General features: G+C 55.5%; 1 protein-coding gene across 5 annotated transcripts in view; it reads right to left on the bottom strand.

Annotated features, from left to right (window-relative positions):
* LOC115832318 (D-2-hydroxyglutarate dehydrogenase, mitochondrial-like) overlaps nucleotides 1–7,881 on the bottom strand; it is a 32,369-nt gene extending 24,488 nt beyond the window's left edge. Inside the window, exons 1-4 of one of the 5 annotated variants that reach the window (XM_030802372.1) lie at nucleotides 7,794–7,881; nucleotides 6,979–7,364; nucleotides 1,257–1,314; nucleotides 210–349 (exon numbers count right to left, since the gene is read on the bottom strand). In XM_030802372.1, the coding sequence (XP_030658232.1) occupies nucleotides 210–349; nucleotides 1,257–1,314; nucleotides 6,979–7,270 (490 nt within the window). In that variant the 5' untranslated portion in view covers nucleotides 7,271–7,364; nucleotides 7,794–7,881. Of the gene's footprint in view, nucleotides 1–209; nucleotides 350–1,256; nucleotides 1,334–6,978; nucleotides 7,365–7,793 lie in introns of those variants that run through there. The other 4 variants (XM_030802373.1, XM_030802374.1, XM_030802375.1 and 1 more) reach the window with 4 other exon arrangements.
* Nucleotides 7,882–16,187: the final 8,306 nt, after the last annotated feature.

The raw sequence follows: 16,187 nt of genomic DNA, 5'->3' as shown, positions 1-16,187 counted from the left end.
AGTCGGAAGGGACCAGAGTGACAAGCCCTCACCAGCAGGCACGTCTGGAGGGGCCAGGCGAGGTGGGGCCAGGCGGCCAGACTACAGACGCTGGTTCTTTCCCCAGCGCCACACCCACCCAAGCACCCCACAGTCGCAGACGCTGGCAAGGAAGAACTCCACCAGCACCAGGGGGGATTCCTGGGCCCCGACGGGCGGCACAGGCTTACCAGACACGCTGTGGAAGCTGAGGACCCGGTTCATGCGGGCAGTGGAGAGGATGATCTCGTCAAAGACGGGCACGCTGCCACCTACCATGCCTGTGTTGCCCCCCTGTGGGTTCACGGCCAGGTTCCTCTCATGGCAGTGCCTGGGATGAGGACAGGAGGGACATCGGGGCTCTGTCCCCACCCCCACGCCACCATCCCCAAGGACATGCTGCAGGACCAGTGCCTGACCCCAAACCCTGATTACCTTGCCCTGCCTGCAGCCTCAGCGGGGACTCCTCCCCACCCCACGCATCTGCCAATCCGAAAGCTGTGCACAGGGGGACGGAAGTGGAGGCCCCGATTCTAATGTCCTACAAGGCTTCCCTCAAAGGACAGAACGTCCTACACGCCCGGCTCCCATCCATCCCATTCACACCGTGCTCACAGAGGGTCCAGCTCAGGGCTCCTTGACCGCACTGCCCCCACTCCCTTCCACCCTCCGCCTGCATCTCCCGACCCTTGGCCCATCATCCCCCAGATGTGTGCCCAAGGATACCTCCCTCCCAACCAGTCTGCACCTCTGCAAAGCCCCAAAGCCTTGAGCACACCCAGTGGGTAGGGGTTTGGAGAAACCAAAGTTCCATGCCCTGGGGAGAGGAATCTGCCCACATACATGAAATCAACCCTGGAGGCAGCAAGCCCCAGGGATGGAGTTTAACAGAGGAAGTGCACATTGCCCCAAAGCACCTGCTGAGGATGGTCTAAAGCACTGTCTACAATCATGGAAACCTGGAGACCAGCGCCGCCCTGTGGTGTGTTCATGGGGGAGGGGCTTTGCTGTTACAGACGGTGCCAAGAAATGGGTATGGGCATTGCCAAATGGGGGGAAATGGTTACACAACACAGATGCATTGAGACAGCACCGAAAAACCACAGAACACTGACACACAAACCAAGATGTCATCGGCTGGCTTCGCACCACATCACCCCAGCTGCCCGCAGGCTCCATAAGGTAATGACCCACAGGCAACATAGAACGGCTCAGGGAGCCGGGCGCCACCACCTCACCTGAGGATGTGGGACACCTCCTCCGACGTCCGTGGCCTCAGCAGCACCTTGCTACAGCCTGTGACAGGAAGGAGACCCTGTGAGACAGCGTGGGGGGAGCTGCAGATGAGGCCAGTGGTCGCTTGCCCCAGAGAGCGAGCTTTTTTTTTTTTTTTTTGGAGACAGACTCCCTCTGTTGCCCAGGCTGAAGTGCCACGATCCTGACTCATTGCAACCTCTCCCTCCCAGGTTCAAGCGATTCTCCTGCCTCAGCCTCCCGAGTAGCTGGGATTATAGGCGCCCACCACCACTCCTGGCTAATTTTTGTATTTTTAGTAGAGAGAGGGTTTCACCATGTCGGCCAGGCTGGTCTCGAACTCCTGACCTCGTGATCCGCCCGCCGCAGCCTCCCAAAGTGTTGGGATTACAGGCATGAGCCACCTTGCCCAGCCCCCAGAGAGTGATCTTATTTGGGAAGCTGAGGAGGGAGAATCATCTGAGCCCAGGAGGTCGAGGCTGCAATGAGCTATGATCACAACACTGCACTCCAGCCTGGGTGACAGAGCGAGAACCCATCTCAAAAAAACCAAAACTAGGTCCCACGTGGGAGGTGGCGGGCCAGGCACTGGGCAGTGTGCAGAGGTGGGTGAGGCTGGGCCCATGGAGGAGACTCCCACAGGCCAGGCACTGGCAGCTCCGAGGTTGCCCACCCACTTGTGGTGAGGTCGGCTCGGTCCCATGGTAACAGGGTGTCTGCAGGCTTCCCTCCTGCCACGCCACCACACTTCCTTTTGTGATGTGTGTGCACCTCCCAAGGAGACGCTTGAGACCACATGGACAACCTGCTGCTCCTCAAGCTTCACCCATTGACATCTTTGATTATCCTAGACCAAATCAGTTACTAGGGTGGTTGCCAAATGGTGATTTTCCTAAATCCATCCGTCCACCTACATTTCCTGTTCTTTTGAGGCAGGGTCTCACTCTGTCACCCAGGCTGGAGTACAGTGACACAATCACAACTCACTGCAGCCTCAACCTCCTGGGCTCAAGAGATCCTCCCGCTTCAGCCTCCCAAGCAGCTGGGACTACAGGTGCCTGCCACCATGCCGGGCTAATTTTGATATTTTTAGTAGAAACAGGGTTTCGCCATGTTCCCCAGGCTGGTCTTGAACTCATGGCCTCAAGCAATCCACCCACCTCAGCCTCCCTAAGGGCTGGGGTTACAAGCATGAGTCGCCGCGCCCAGCCTCTTAGCTGACCCTGCCACGAGGGAGGGCATTCCCCTCGCTCCCACTGACGTGTTTATGTAGCTGCTTATTCACAGTGATGTGGGCTCTCGGCTTCTCATTTTATTTACTGGACTATAAGTCTTGGCTGCCTTATTTGCTGAATGCCTGGATGTGACCAGCAAGAGCCGTCTAAGCTAGTTGGCTGGTGTTGCTAACCACTGCTGCCCCCAAGTGAGCAGGCATCTTTCTGCCTTTGGGTTTCCTTGAGACGACTTTCCCAGGTGATGGGGGCTGCAGAGAGGCAGCAGGTACAGTCACAGGTGCCTGTCACCTCTTCATGGAGCTCTGAGAACCAGGCTGTGGTGTCCACCTAACTTTTCTGATTGGAAAGCCACTTATCTCTCTTTCATCAAATGAGCAATTTTTGCAGAGGGGCCTGCTGGGCCCCTGGGCCTCGGCCCGACACTTCAGCACAGCACCTGAGGGAACTCTGGCACCTGAGCTCACGGTGTCCCTGTCCCCGAGTGGGCTCAGGGGCCCCAGGACTCATGGCAAAGCTTTCGACTCGGGCACACTTGTGACGCGCCTGTGGCAGGGTTCTCAACACAAACATGAGTACACCCCAAGAATGCAGGCCAGGCCGCGTTCCAGACACAGAATGAGGACAGAATTTCCCACTCCTGTGATGTTTACCTTCTAACGGGAAAGATGAAAAGGAGGGCTCCCTCCCAGTTGTCCAGTGTTAACGATGGGAGCCCCACAAACAGAGAGGGGGCCGTGGGGGCAGAGCCGCCAGAGGTGACGCAAGGGCCCAGCCTGTTTTCACACCGCGAAGCTCCCACCTTCCCGCCAGTGCAGGCGTGCTCACTAAACATCTGCAGCATCCATCCTGAGCAATGGCCTAGATTTTTAATATGATGCTTAATGAGTTTTCAAAAGTCTAGACAAGCTCTCTCTCTCCAAAAGCAAGCCACATGAAGGGATAATTCATCTAAAATTCCACAACTAAGCCTCACATCAGCAAACACCTACTGAGCAGACATTCAGGACCAAACCTGTGGACTCAAAGATGAGTGAAATTCGGCCTTGCCCTCACCAAACTCAGGGCAGCAGGACGCAGAGGAAGGCGCCCTCCCACAGGCGCACACAGACACCGAGGGGCGGCCCTGCAGCAGGACAGGGTGTCCATGGCCACGGATTCCCAGAAAGGTGCTGACCAGAGAGAGGGGACCCAGGGGGACAGCCAGTTCTTGCCCAGTCAGGCTCAGGCAAGGCAGAGGAGAGGAAGAATATGGTCACCCCTCAATCTCAGTTACAGCTCCCTCCCTGCTCCTGCAAGCCCCAGGGGGGCCCCCTTGCCCACTAGGGCAGCAGCGGCATAGCCCAGGGTGCTGGCCTCCAAGCAGACTGGGAGCACGGGAACCCAAGCCTTGTGCTCAGAGCTCATGCTAGGTTCCTGCCCCACTTACCCACACGGCATTCCTGAGGCAGTGACTCCAAGTCCCATTTTGTAGGGCATGCACTGAGGGTCATCTGCCTAGGGCCACCCAGACAGCAGTGCTGAGCCAGGACTGGGGCCCGACTTAGCCAAGCCCAGGGTGGGCGTCCATCCTCACCTGCCTCCGGGGACAACATTCGTGAGCCCACAGGCCCTGGGCCATGGTGGGCGCTCGAGGCAGCAGCTTGAGATCGCCCCAGAGGGGCCCTTACTTAGGGGGCAGGGTGAGGGTGGGGGCCCTTCCACTCAAGACAGCTCCTACACAGTGACCATTGGTCCAGCGATTTCCAGTGACTCCCAGGCTTTCTGCGGATAAAGAGCTGCTTGCATTAGCTTAGCCTAGACCCCAGTTCAACTTGCTAACTTTCTGAACTGTTTTAACATACACTGCACTCCCAGATTACACGGTCTGGAAACCTTCTGAGTGTTCTTAATAATTTCAATCTTCTACAAGGGCCAACAAAAAATATAAAAACAATTCCAGGTCTTCCCAATGACAGCACACCCTACATTTAGCCCCAGGACCTGGTGCCAGTGCTACAGGTTTAAATACATCATTTTGTTGTAAATTAAGAGTCAACCAATTCTCTTCTACCTCGCTTTACTATTTTAGCAAAAACACCATGTGGATTTTTTCAAGTTGTGTAAGCACGTAGGTTATCTCAGAAATCATTTTCTTTTTCTGTCACCCAGGCTAGAGAGCAGTGGCACTATCATAGTTACCGCAGCCTCAACCTCCCAGGCTCAAGCTGTCCTCCTACCTCAGCCTCCCAAGTAGCTGGGACCACAGACACATGCCACCACACCTGGCTAATTTTTAATTTTTTGTAGAGATAGAGTTTCTCCACGTTGCCCAGGCTGGTCTTGAACTCCTGGGCTCAAGCGATCTCCCACAGAACTGGGTTACAGGTGTGTAACCCAGCTGTAGTCCCAGCTACTCAGGAGGCTGAGACAGGAAAATCGCTTGACCCCAGGAGGTGGAGGTTGCAGTAAGGGGAGATGGTGCCACTGCACTCCACCCTGAGTGACAGGGCAAGACTCCGTCTCAAAAAAATAAATAAATAAAATAAGAGAAAACTGGGCACTGTTACCAAAAGGAAGTGCCAGCCCCAGAGGCTGAGAAGTCCTTCATTCGTGCACAGACTTGTATGCCAGTGGGCAGGAGTGCAGTGGGAGGAGAGGAGCAGGCATGGCTGGCCAGGAGCCCTGCATCTTACCTAATGGGCTCCAAAAAGATACGTCCGCTTCCCAATGCCCCAAGACCTGCGAATGGGACCTTATTTGAAAAAATGGGGCTGCTGGGCACGGTGGCTCACGCCTGTAATCCCAGCACTTTGGGAGGCCGAGGCAGGTGGATCACAAGGTCAGAAGATTGAGACCACTCTGGCTAACACGGTGAAACCCTGTCTCTACTAAACATACAAAAACAATTAGCCGGGCGAGGTGGTGGGCGCCTGTAGTCCCAGCTACTCGGGAGGCGGAGGCAGGAGAATGGCGTGAAGCCAGGAGGCAGAGCTTGCAGTAAGCCGAGATCACGCCATTGCACTCCAGCCTGGGCGACAGAGCAAGAGTCCATCTCAAAAAAACAAAAAGAAAAAACGGTCCAGCTAAGTGCAGTGGCTCATGCCTGGCATCTCAGCACTTTGGGAGGCCAGTGTGAGTGGATCACCTGATCACCTGGTCAGGAGTTCGAGACCAGCCTGGTCAACATGGTGAAACTCTGTCTCTACTAAAAATATAAAAATTAGCCAGGCATGGTGGCGGGCACCTGTAATCCCAGTTACTTGGGAGGCTAAAGCAGAATTGCTTGCACCCAGGAGGGGAAGGTTGCAGTGAGCCAAGATCGCACCATTGCACTCCAGCTTGGGCAACAAGAGGGAGACTTCAACTCAAAAAAAAAAAAAAAAAAGGAAAAACGGTCTTTGCAGATGTAATTAAGTTGACAGTACTGAGATGCAATCATCCTGGATTAGGGTGGGCCCTCAATCCAATGAGAAGTGTCTTTATGTAACTGGAGAAGAGTCACAGAGAAGAGAAACCTGTATGAAAAACAGAGGCAGAGACTGGAGTAATTTGGTACCTGGGGCCACCAGGAGCTGGAGCTAGAAGAGGCAGGAAGGAGCCTCCTCTGGAGGCTTTGGAGGCAGTGGAGGGAGCGCAGCCCTGTGATACCCTATTTCACACTTTTGGCCTCCAGAGCTTAGAGAATAAACTTGTGGGGTTTGGTGGGGAGGGAATTCTGTTTTGTTTTAGAGATGTAGTCTCGCTCTGTTGCCCAGGCTGGAAGGCAGTGGTGAGATCACAGTCCACTCTTGAACTCCTGGGCTGGAGTAACTTTTTTACTTTTTGTTTTTTTAATCCTGGGCCGGCTAATTTTATTTATTTATTTTTATTTTTAGAGGTGAGGGGGCGGGGGTTCTGGCTATGCTGCCCAGGCTGGTCTTAAACTTCTGGCTTCAACCTCCAGGGCAGCCGAGATTACAGGCAGAGCCACTGCGCCAGGCAAACTTGGGTTGTTGGCAGGGCGGAGTGGCTCACGCCTGTAATCCCGGCAATTTGGGAGGCCGAGGCGGACGGATCACGAGGTCAACAGATCGAGACCATCCTGGCCAACATGGTGACACCCTGTCTCTACTAAAAATACAAAAATTAGCGGGACATGGTGGCGGGCGCCTGTAGTCGCAGCTACTAGGGAGGCTGAGGCAGGCAAATCGCTTGAACCCTGGGGGCAGAGGTTGCAGTGAGCCGACATCGCGCCACTGCACTCCGGCCTGGCGACAGAGTGAGACTCCGTCTCAAAAAAAAAGAAAAAAACAAAACAACAACAAAACTTGGGTTGTTCTAAGCGACTCGTTCGTGGTCATTTATTCCAGCAGCCTGTGGCGGTGCCCACGCCCCTCTCGTCGCAAGGCTGGCACCCCCACCCAGCTTGTTCTCAGCCCGCTTTGAAGCCTCCACGGGAAGGCGCAGGGGAGCAGGGACGCGGCCCCGCCGCAGCTTCCCAAGCCTCACCCACCTCGCAGCGTCCGCAGCCAGTCCACGTTGGGAGCCTGCAGCGCCTCCGGGTCCGTGACGACCCCGCCGGGCACGATGCGCTCAAAGGCGGCCAGGTCCTGCTTAGACACCGTGGAGAACGGCAAGCGCCGCACGGGGTAGCGCTCCCGGGTCAGCGGCACCTCGGGGGTCCCGGGGGTGGAGCAGCAGCCCCTGCGGGCCAGGGGGCCAACCGGCCGACCCCAAGAACCCGCGGCTCCCGGGACACCCCGCAACAGCCACGCGGGCCACGCCAGAGGCCGACGGGGCAGCATCGCCGCCGGGACGGAGACCTCGGGCTCCTCCTTGGGGGGGGGGGCGGGTACTCGGGGCCCGGAGGCGAAGGGCCGGGAGCCGCTGGCTGCGCGCCTGGAAGTGGCCAAGGGGAATTTCACGTTTTATGCACGTTGTACAAATTGAAACACGCTTGCAGAAGCAGGGAGGGGGCAGGAGGGCAGCGAAGGCTCCGAGCACCCGGGCCCTCCCCCAGCGCGGGCCGCAACCCCGCGAGCGCGCGAAGCCCCACGCAGCCGGCCTGGACCTAGCGACGCGCAGGCTCGGGGCGGCCTCGCCGGGACCTTGCCCAGGACCCCGATCCGCCACGCTCGCCCCCGACGGGACCCCGCGGACGCGCGCGTGTTGCACGCGGTCACGTGACGAGCTGCAGCGCCGTCCCCCTCCCCCCACAGGCACCGACTGGCTGACGGCGCCCGAGATCGCGCCCCGCCACCCCGACCCGCGGCTGAACCGCAGCCCGGGACCCCCAGCCCAGCGCTCCGCGCGGTCGCGCGCACGCACCCACGACCACGTCCCGGGCTCCAACCCGCAGCGTCCGCGGCAGGCCCAGAGCCGCCGAGCCGGAGTGGGCGTGGAGACGCCGCGCCTGCGCATTAACGGCTCCGCTCCGCGGCCGAAGCCCCGCCCCGCGCGTCTACAGTCCCCGCCCGACCTCCAGGCCCCGCCCCGCGCGTCTACAGTTCCCGCCCCGCCGTCCAAGCCCCGCCCCGCGCGCCTACAGTCCCCGCCCCGCCGTCCAAGCCCCGCCCCGCGCGCCTACAGTCCCCGCCCCGCCGTCCAAGCCCCGCCCCGACTGGCACCGGAGGGTCGACGGCCACTCCCTCGTCCTGCGTTCCCTGAGGGCCTCCGGCGCCCCGGCTGTCGGGCGCATCCCTCCAGGTAGAGAAGGGACTAGGCTGAGCGCAGCCCAAGACGCCCAAGCAGCAACTGGAGCGTTCTTCAGAACGAGGCCCGGGACGGGGGCTTGGCCGAGGGACCTGGGGGCCGGCCCGCTCCTCCGAGGCCGAACCCGGGGGCGCCCCTTTCCCCAGCGGCCTCCCCAGCTCCTGCATGGACCACCCCTCCTGGGTCCCCAGCCTTAGCTTAGGGGGCAGCTGCCTCCTGCAGGTGTTTTCTTGCCTCCGTGTCCCCTTCTGCCTGTTCAGCCCTCCGTGCCCTCAAACCCTTTGCACACCTGGGGAGCTCCTGCCCCCCTGACGCAGTAACTGCTGTCCCGAGGAGCCTCCCGGCCTGGGCTCCCCTGCCTGAGGCATCGCCAGCACTTGTTTTGTGGTTTTTTGAGACAGGGTCTAGCTCTGTTGCCCAGGCTGGAGTTCCGGGGGTGATCTCAGCTCACTGCAACCTCTGCCTCCCGAGCTCAAACCATCCTCCCACCTCAGCCACCAAAGTAGCTGGGACTACGGGCGTGCGCCACCACGCCCGGCTAATTTTTTGTTGTTGTTGTAATTTGGTAGAGATGGGGGGGGGGGGGTCTCATGTTCTGCCCAGGCTGGTCTCGAACTCCTGGACTCAAGCGATCCGCCCGCCTCGGCCTCCCAAAGCACTTGTTACTTCAGCTCACCCAATTCCATAGAACCCTAGGGGGTGCAGACGATGCAGATCTCTGAGCAGATGAGGGCAGAGAGCAGGAACCCACACTCGGCCCGAGGCAGGACTTCGGAGCTGTGCAGGAGGTGGAGGCTACGCCCGTGACAGCAGATGGGTCCTGGTAGTCACACAGAAAACCGGCGAGCTGGATGTGTCCTGGTGATGAGGCTCTGGAGCAGCAGTTGCATGGAGTCATTCCTGTCCTCCTTAACCACATCCCCAGGGGCCACTCACCTTCTTCCCAGGTGAATCACCCATGCAAGATTCTTCCAAGTCAGCAATGCATTTTGCCTTTCAACTACAACCCTGGAAAGGAGACGTCCACCTGGCCCTTCCTACCTGGCTGGCCCTTGATCTGCAGATAAGTGTGGGAGTTTGCCCATTGTCAAGTGTAACAGTTTCAATTACACATTCAGGAACTGGAAAGACGACCACAGATGAGGTTTGTGGACCCCCTTACCACCTGACCTCCAAACGCCCTACCTTTGACTAGCAGGCCAGTGGCATCTTGGACCCCTGGGATTAGGAATGATTCAGAACCCATAAAGATTACCACCCATACCATCCCCTAAAATAACTGATTTTTCTGGCAGGCACGGTGGCTCATGCCCGTAATCCCAGCACTTTGGGAGGCTGAGGCAGGTGGATCACCTGAGGTCAGGAGTTCAAGACCAACTGTGGGTGGCAAGCCACCCAGGCGCCGAGGCAAGAGACCGAGGACACGAGCCATTCCAGGATAATAAAATATTAAAACAAGAATAGTTATACCAGATATAGATCTTAGATATGATTATATATGAATATCATTAATCATTAGTTGGTAGCAATTGCTCTTTATTCCAATATTATTATCATCCTCGCTCTATAATCATAACCTAGGAAAAACCAGGCCATACAGAGATAGGAGCTGAGGGGACATAGTGAGGTGTGACCAGAAGACAAGAGTGTGAGCCTTCTGTTATGCCCAGACAGGGCCACCAGAGGGCTCCTTGGTCTAGCAGTAACGCCAGCGTCTGGGAAGATGCCTGTTGCCAAGTGGAACGTGGTCTAGCGGCAGCCAGTGTTAAGTGTCAAGGAACAACACCCGCTACTTAGCAGACCGGGAAAGGGAGTCTCCTTTTCCCCGGGGGAGTTTAGAGAAGACTCTGCTCCTCCACCTCTTGTGGAGGGTCTGACACCAGTCAGGCTTTCCCACAGTTATCCGGAGGCCTAACCGTCTCCCTGTGATGCTGTGCTTCGGTGGTCACGCTCCTAATCCGCCTTCATGTTCCATCCTGTACACCTGGCTCTGCCTTTTAGATAGCAGTAGCAAAATTAGTGAAAGTACTGAAAGTCTCTAATAAGCAGAAATAATGGCGTAAGCTGTCTCTCTGTCTCCTCTCTCTCTACCTTGGCTGCCAGGCAGGGAAGGGCCCCCGTCCAGTGGACACGTGACCCACGTGGCCTTACCTATCATTGGAGATGGCTCACTCTCCTTATCCTGCCCCTTTGTCTTGTATCCAATAAATATCAGTGCAGCTTGGCATTCGGGGCCCCTACCAGTCTCTGCGACTTGGTGGTAGTGGTCCCCTGGGCCCAGCTGCCTTTTATTTCTTTGTCTCGTGTCTTTATTTCTACACTCTCTCGTCTCCACACCTGGGGAGGGACCCACCGACCCTGTGGGGCTGGTCCCTACACCAACCTGGCCAACATGGTGAAACCCTGTCTCTACCAACAATACAAAAATTAGCTGGGCATGGTGGTCGGCGCCTATAATCCCAGCTACTTGGGAGACTGAGGGAAGAGAATGGCTTGAACCTGGGAGGCAGAGGGTGCGGTGAGCTGAGATCATGCCACTGCACTCCAGCCTGGCGACAGAGCGAGAGTCTGTCTCAAAAAAAAAAAAAAAAAAACTGTCTCAAAAAATAATAACAACTGATTTTTCTTTTTCCCAGGGCCACAGTCACCCTAGCAAAGCCCACATGTACCCTCGGAGAATGCTTGGAGGAAAATACGGCATGTGCCGGTTTCAGCATTGTGGGGCCCTTCCCCCAGCATCTCAGCCTCCTCTTCCAGCGAGATGGCATGTGCTGGTTTCGACGTTGTGGGGCCCTTCCCCCAGCATCTCAGCCTCCTCTTCCAGCGAGATGGCATGTGCTGGTTTCGACGTTGTGGGGCCCTTCCCCCAGCATCTCAGCCTCCTCTTCCAGCGAGATGGCATGTGCTGGTTTCGACGTTGTGGGGCCCTTCCCCCAGCATCTCAGCCTCCTCTTCCAGCGAGATGGCATGTGCTGGTTTCGACGTTGTGGGGCCCTTCCCCCAGCATCTCAGTCTCCTCTTCCAGCAGGGACTCCGGTCTGTGGATTGGTTTTCACCTGGATGGTGGGTGAGAGGCCGACTGTACCTCGTGATGACCAAGCTCTTCCCAGGTTCTGTTAATGCACTCCTCAAGGCAACATCTTGAGACCCATCAGCTCCTGTTATGTTTGTGTCCCCCAGAATTCATATGCGGAAGCTGTAACCCCCAATATGGCTGTATTTGGAGATGAGACTTCTGAAGAAGTAATTAAGGTTAAAGTCAGTCACAAGGGTGGGGTCCTGATCCGACAGGACAGGCATCCGTAAAAAAGAGACACCAGAGAGCTCCCTCTCCCAGTCACTCATGTAGGCACACATGAGAAGGCAGCGTTTGCAACCCAAGGGAAGAGCCCTGGACAGGCACCAGACAACACCAGCGCCTTAATCTTGGACTTCCAATCTCCAGAAATACGAGACATTTTTGTTAAGCCTCCCAGTCTGTGGTATTGTGATAACAGCCTGATATGGTTTGGATGTGTGGCCCCGCCCAAATCTTATGTTGAATTATAATCCTCAGTGTTGGGGGATGGGCCTAGTAGGAGGTGATTGGCTCATGGGGGCAGATTTCCCCTTTGCTGTTCTTGTGAAAGTGAGTGAACTCTCAGGAGACTTGCTTGTTTAAAAGTGTGGCTCCTTTCCCCTTTGCTCCCTCTCTCTCCTGGTCCACCATGGTAAAACGTGCTTGCTTCCCCTTCGCCTTCTGCCATGATGTAAGTTTCCTGAGGCCTCCGCACCACGCTTCCTGTACAGCCTGCAGAACTGTGAGTCAATTAAACCTCATTTCTTTATAAATTACACAGTCTCAGGGCGTTCTTTATAGCAATACAAGAATGGACTAATACAGAGCCCAAGCTGACTCCAGCAGCTTCCAAGGGGCAAGTGCAACACAGTAAGTCTTGCCCTTCCAGAGCAAGCACAGTACTCCTTTAGAAAGCAACTGCAGCGGCCGGGCACGGTGGCTCACGCCTGTGATCCCAGCACTTTGGGAGGCTGAGGCGGGCGGATCACGAGGTCAGGAGATCGAGACCATCCTGGCTAACACGGTGAAACCCCGTCTCTACTAAAAATACAAAATATTAGCCGGGTGTGGTGGCGGGCACCTGTAGTCCCAGATACTCGGGACGCTGAGGCAGGAGAATGCCGTGAACCCGGGAGACGGAGCTTGCAGTGAGCAGAGATTGCGCCACTGCACTCCAGCCTGGGCGACAGAGCGAGACTCCGTCTCAAAAAAAAAAAAAAAGGAAAAAAAGCAACTGCAGCATTCTCACACGTCTTCCTTGGAAGTCAACTTGAGCCCCAGCACTGGCCACTGAGCTTCCTGAGCAACCACCCAAGGTAAGGCACAGGGTCCTCCCCAGACCCCCAGCCAGCAAGCACCACAAACCACGCTCCAATCGCTGCATACCCCTTCAGAATTCAACTCCACACACCTGCCTCTGGGCACAACACTGACATTTTACACCTGTTTCCCAAAATGATGCTGAATCACGGGGGTGGTCCTCCCATACCTTTCTCGTGGTAGTCAGTCTCATGAGATCCAGTGGTTTTATAAGGGGAAGCCCCTTTCACTCGGCTCTCATTCTCTCGTCTGCCGCCATGTAAGATGTGCCTTTCGCCTCCTGCCACGATTGTGAGGCCTCCCCAGCCGTGTGGAACTGAGGGTCCACTAGACCTCTTTTTCTGTCAGGCACGGTGGCTCACGCCTGTAATCCCAACACTTTGGGAGGCTGAGGCAGGCAGATCACCTGAGGTCTGGAGTTCAAGACCAGCCTGGCCAACATGGCGAAACCCCATCTCTACTAAAAATACAAAAATTAGCAGGGCGTGGTGGCACATGCCTGTCATCCCAGCTGCTCAGGAGGCGGAGGCAGGAGAATTGCTTGAACCCAGGAGGCAGACGTTACAGTGAGCCGAAATCACGCAGTGCCACTGCACTCCAGACTGGGTGACAGAGCAAGACTCTGTCTCAAAAAAAGAAAAAATTTTTTTTAAAAAACCTCTTTTTCTTTATAAATTACCCAGCTCGGGTATGTCTTTATCAGCAGCGTGAAAACGGGCTAATACAGATGCACTTTCAATTGTTTGTTCCAAAAAATACTTTATTTATTAAACAATATATCCATAATCTATAACATGATCCAAAAATACTGATATACATCTTTACATTATCTAATAAAAAGATTTACAATATTATCTTTCCTTTACAAATGGAACATAGATAATAATTCCTTGAAAATAAAAATGTAACATTCATGTTAAAGCTGCATCATCTTTTTGGATGAAATGTAGTTAAAGGTGAACACCACAAAATACATACAGAGGAAGAAAGAAACTCCAATACAATCTCTCCTGAATGGGAACATATTCTTACACTTCCCCTGGCTTAAAATTCCTCTCAGCACAAGTATTGAAGGCCAATCACTGCTCACTAAAAATTTAGGAAAACCTTAAGTCTTCAATGCCCATAATTAACATCCCTCACGGTTTTATTCTAAACCATGAAGACCTAACCTAGGACAGGACAGACCCTCGGCTCTATGGTCACGTGGGAAGCTGCTCTGGGCCAGCGTCATTGCTGAAAGCAGCCCCAGCCAGGGCTCCCAACGACAGGACAGGAGGCCAAGTCCGACGGGGCTGCTGGACAGAAGACAAGCTGGCCGGTGTCCCCATCCGTCCCAGCAAACCCTCCCACCGCCACCGGTCTGCACAGCTGCTTCTCACTGCTCCAGGTGGACTGGAAAACACCCACGCCACAGAGCCCTGGCCAACAGTGAGACGGGCGGTCAGCTGCCGCTCAGGCAGCCACGCAGGCCTCCGCTCGACATCCCTGGCCAACAGTGGTCTCATGTCCACCCGCCCAGGGGTCCAGGTGGTCAGCTGCTGCTCAGGAGGCCACGCAGGCCTCCGCTCGGCATCCATGTCCCCAGCAGCAGCACCTGGGGCACATTCGCAGATGCAGAGGGCTCAGTTTCACCAGCTCCTGTTTTCACTGCAGCCTGCCTTCCCTACAGGATTCCCTCAGGTTACTGACTGATACCGCAGCAATGAAAGCAAGAAAATGGGCAGAACGCTCCTTCCCATAGAGGCCAATCGCACAACCACAGAGGACCCACACCTTCGGCTCAGATGAAGCTCCAGAGTCACCCACTGGGTCCAGCCCACACACCCTCAATCCAAGAGAGGGGTCTGGGGCCGGGCAGCTGTGGAGGGGGGTCTGGTCCAAGACTAAATCCCTGAATCACCCCCAGGGAGAAGGCGGCCAGGCCTGCTGAAGCAAGGCGTGGATGGTGCAAACGGTGTGGCTCCTGTGTCCCTGCAGGGCTGGGGCCAGGCCAGGGGCCATGACCTTCTTTTCTGGCCAAACGGCCACTCCTGAGTGTGTCTCTCCCACGGGTAGACAGCATCGGCCACAGAGCACTCAGGATTCAGTTGGGTCCAAACTACAGCCCAAGGAATTGTCTCATTCTGCTCATGTTTTCTGCGTTTCTTCCAAAACTCTATGCATATTATTTTGGTGATATTATTGTAAGTGGCAAAAGTAAACATTAAAAACACCTAAGCACAGAAACTTGAAAAGAAAAGGTCAAAATTCAATACCTGGGATGGTGCACAGTGGCAGGCAGGCCCACATCGCCACGTGTTAGACAAAAGCTTCCCACATGGAAGCCAGTCATCTCTCCCCAGAAAGCAGCGAGACCTCAGGAAGCCGGGCAGCCGAAAGCACCAACAACCCCAGCGCTTTCCAGGGGTGGCCATGGGCGTGAACAGCTCAAAGGTGGAGCGCAATATCAAATTCATTTCTGAAAAACTGCCAGGCACTGTTTCAGCACAAACTCCCTGCACTTACCTATCCCACTTCCCAAAAATGGTAAAAGAGAGAAAAACGTTTTCCACAATGTATCCTCCACCATCATTAAACATCTGTGTTGGCCGGGTGCGGTGGCTCATGCCCGTCATCCCAGCACTTTGGGAGGCCGAGGCAGGTGGATCACTTCAGGTCAGGAGTTCGAGACCAGCCTGGTCACACATGGTGAAACCCCATTTCTACTAAAAATACAAAAATTAGCCGGGCGTGGTGGTGGGCGCCTATAATCCCAGCTACTCAGGAGGCTAAGGCAAGAGAATCACTTGAACCCAGGAAGCGGAGGTTGCAGTGAGCCAAGATGGTGCCACTGCATTCCAGCCTGGGTGACAAAAGTAAAACTCCGTCTCAAAAACACAAAACAAAAAACAAACAAAAAAAGACACACACACACACACAAAACCTGTGTTAACAAAAAGTTGTCATTAAATGAAAATTCATCTCCCAGCTGAGTGCAGTGGCTCACACCTGTAATCCCAGCACTTTGGGAGGCCGACGCAGGTAGATCATTTGACCCCAGGAGTTTGAGACCAGTCTGGCCAACATGGTGAAACCCCGTCTCCAACAAAAATACAAAATTTAGCTGGGTGGCCGGGCGCGGTGGCTGACGCCTGTAATCCCAGCACTTTGGGAGGCCAAGGCAGGCAAATCACGAGGTCAGAAGATGGAGATCCTAGCTAACATGGTGAAACCCGATCTCTACTAAAAATATTTTAAAAATCAGCCGGGCGTGTTGGTGAGCGCCTGTAGTCCCAGCTACTCGGGAGGCTGAGGCAGGAGAATGGCGTGAACCCGGGAGGCGGAGCTTGCAGTGAGCCAAGATCATGCCACTGTACTCCAGCCTGGGCGACAGAGCAAAACTCCATCTCAAAAAAAAAAAAAAAATTAACATACAAAACCCAGCCATCTCCAGTTTCACAGCCGTGGCTGAGGGTGTGAAGCACTGTAGCCTGCCCTCTCTGGCGCTTTCCCTTCTAAGCCGCAGGAAGGCACCGCTTGGAGGGAGCCCCTTCAGGCCCCAGACACTGGCAGGGACGAGCAGCAGCAGTGGCCGACTGCCTGCCTGCACCTGCCTGGCACCTGCGCCCGGAGGATCCACTCCCACCCAC

Source organism: Nomascus leucogenys, chromosome 22a (genome assembly GCF_006542625.1).
Source record: "Nomascus leucogenys isolate Asia chromosome 22a, Asia_NLE_v1, whole genome shotgun sequence".
Lineage (NCBI taxonomy): Eukaryota > Metazoa > Chordata > Mammalia > Primates > Hylobatidae > Nomascus > Nomascus leucogenys.
Note: the sequence above shows the minus strand (reverse complement) of the source record. Positions and strands in the feature narration are given on the sequence as shown.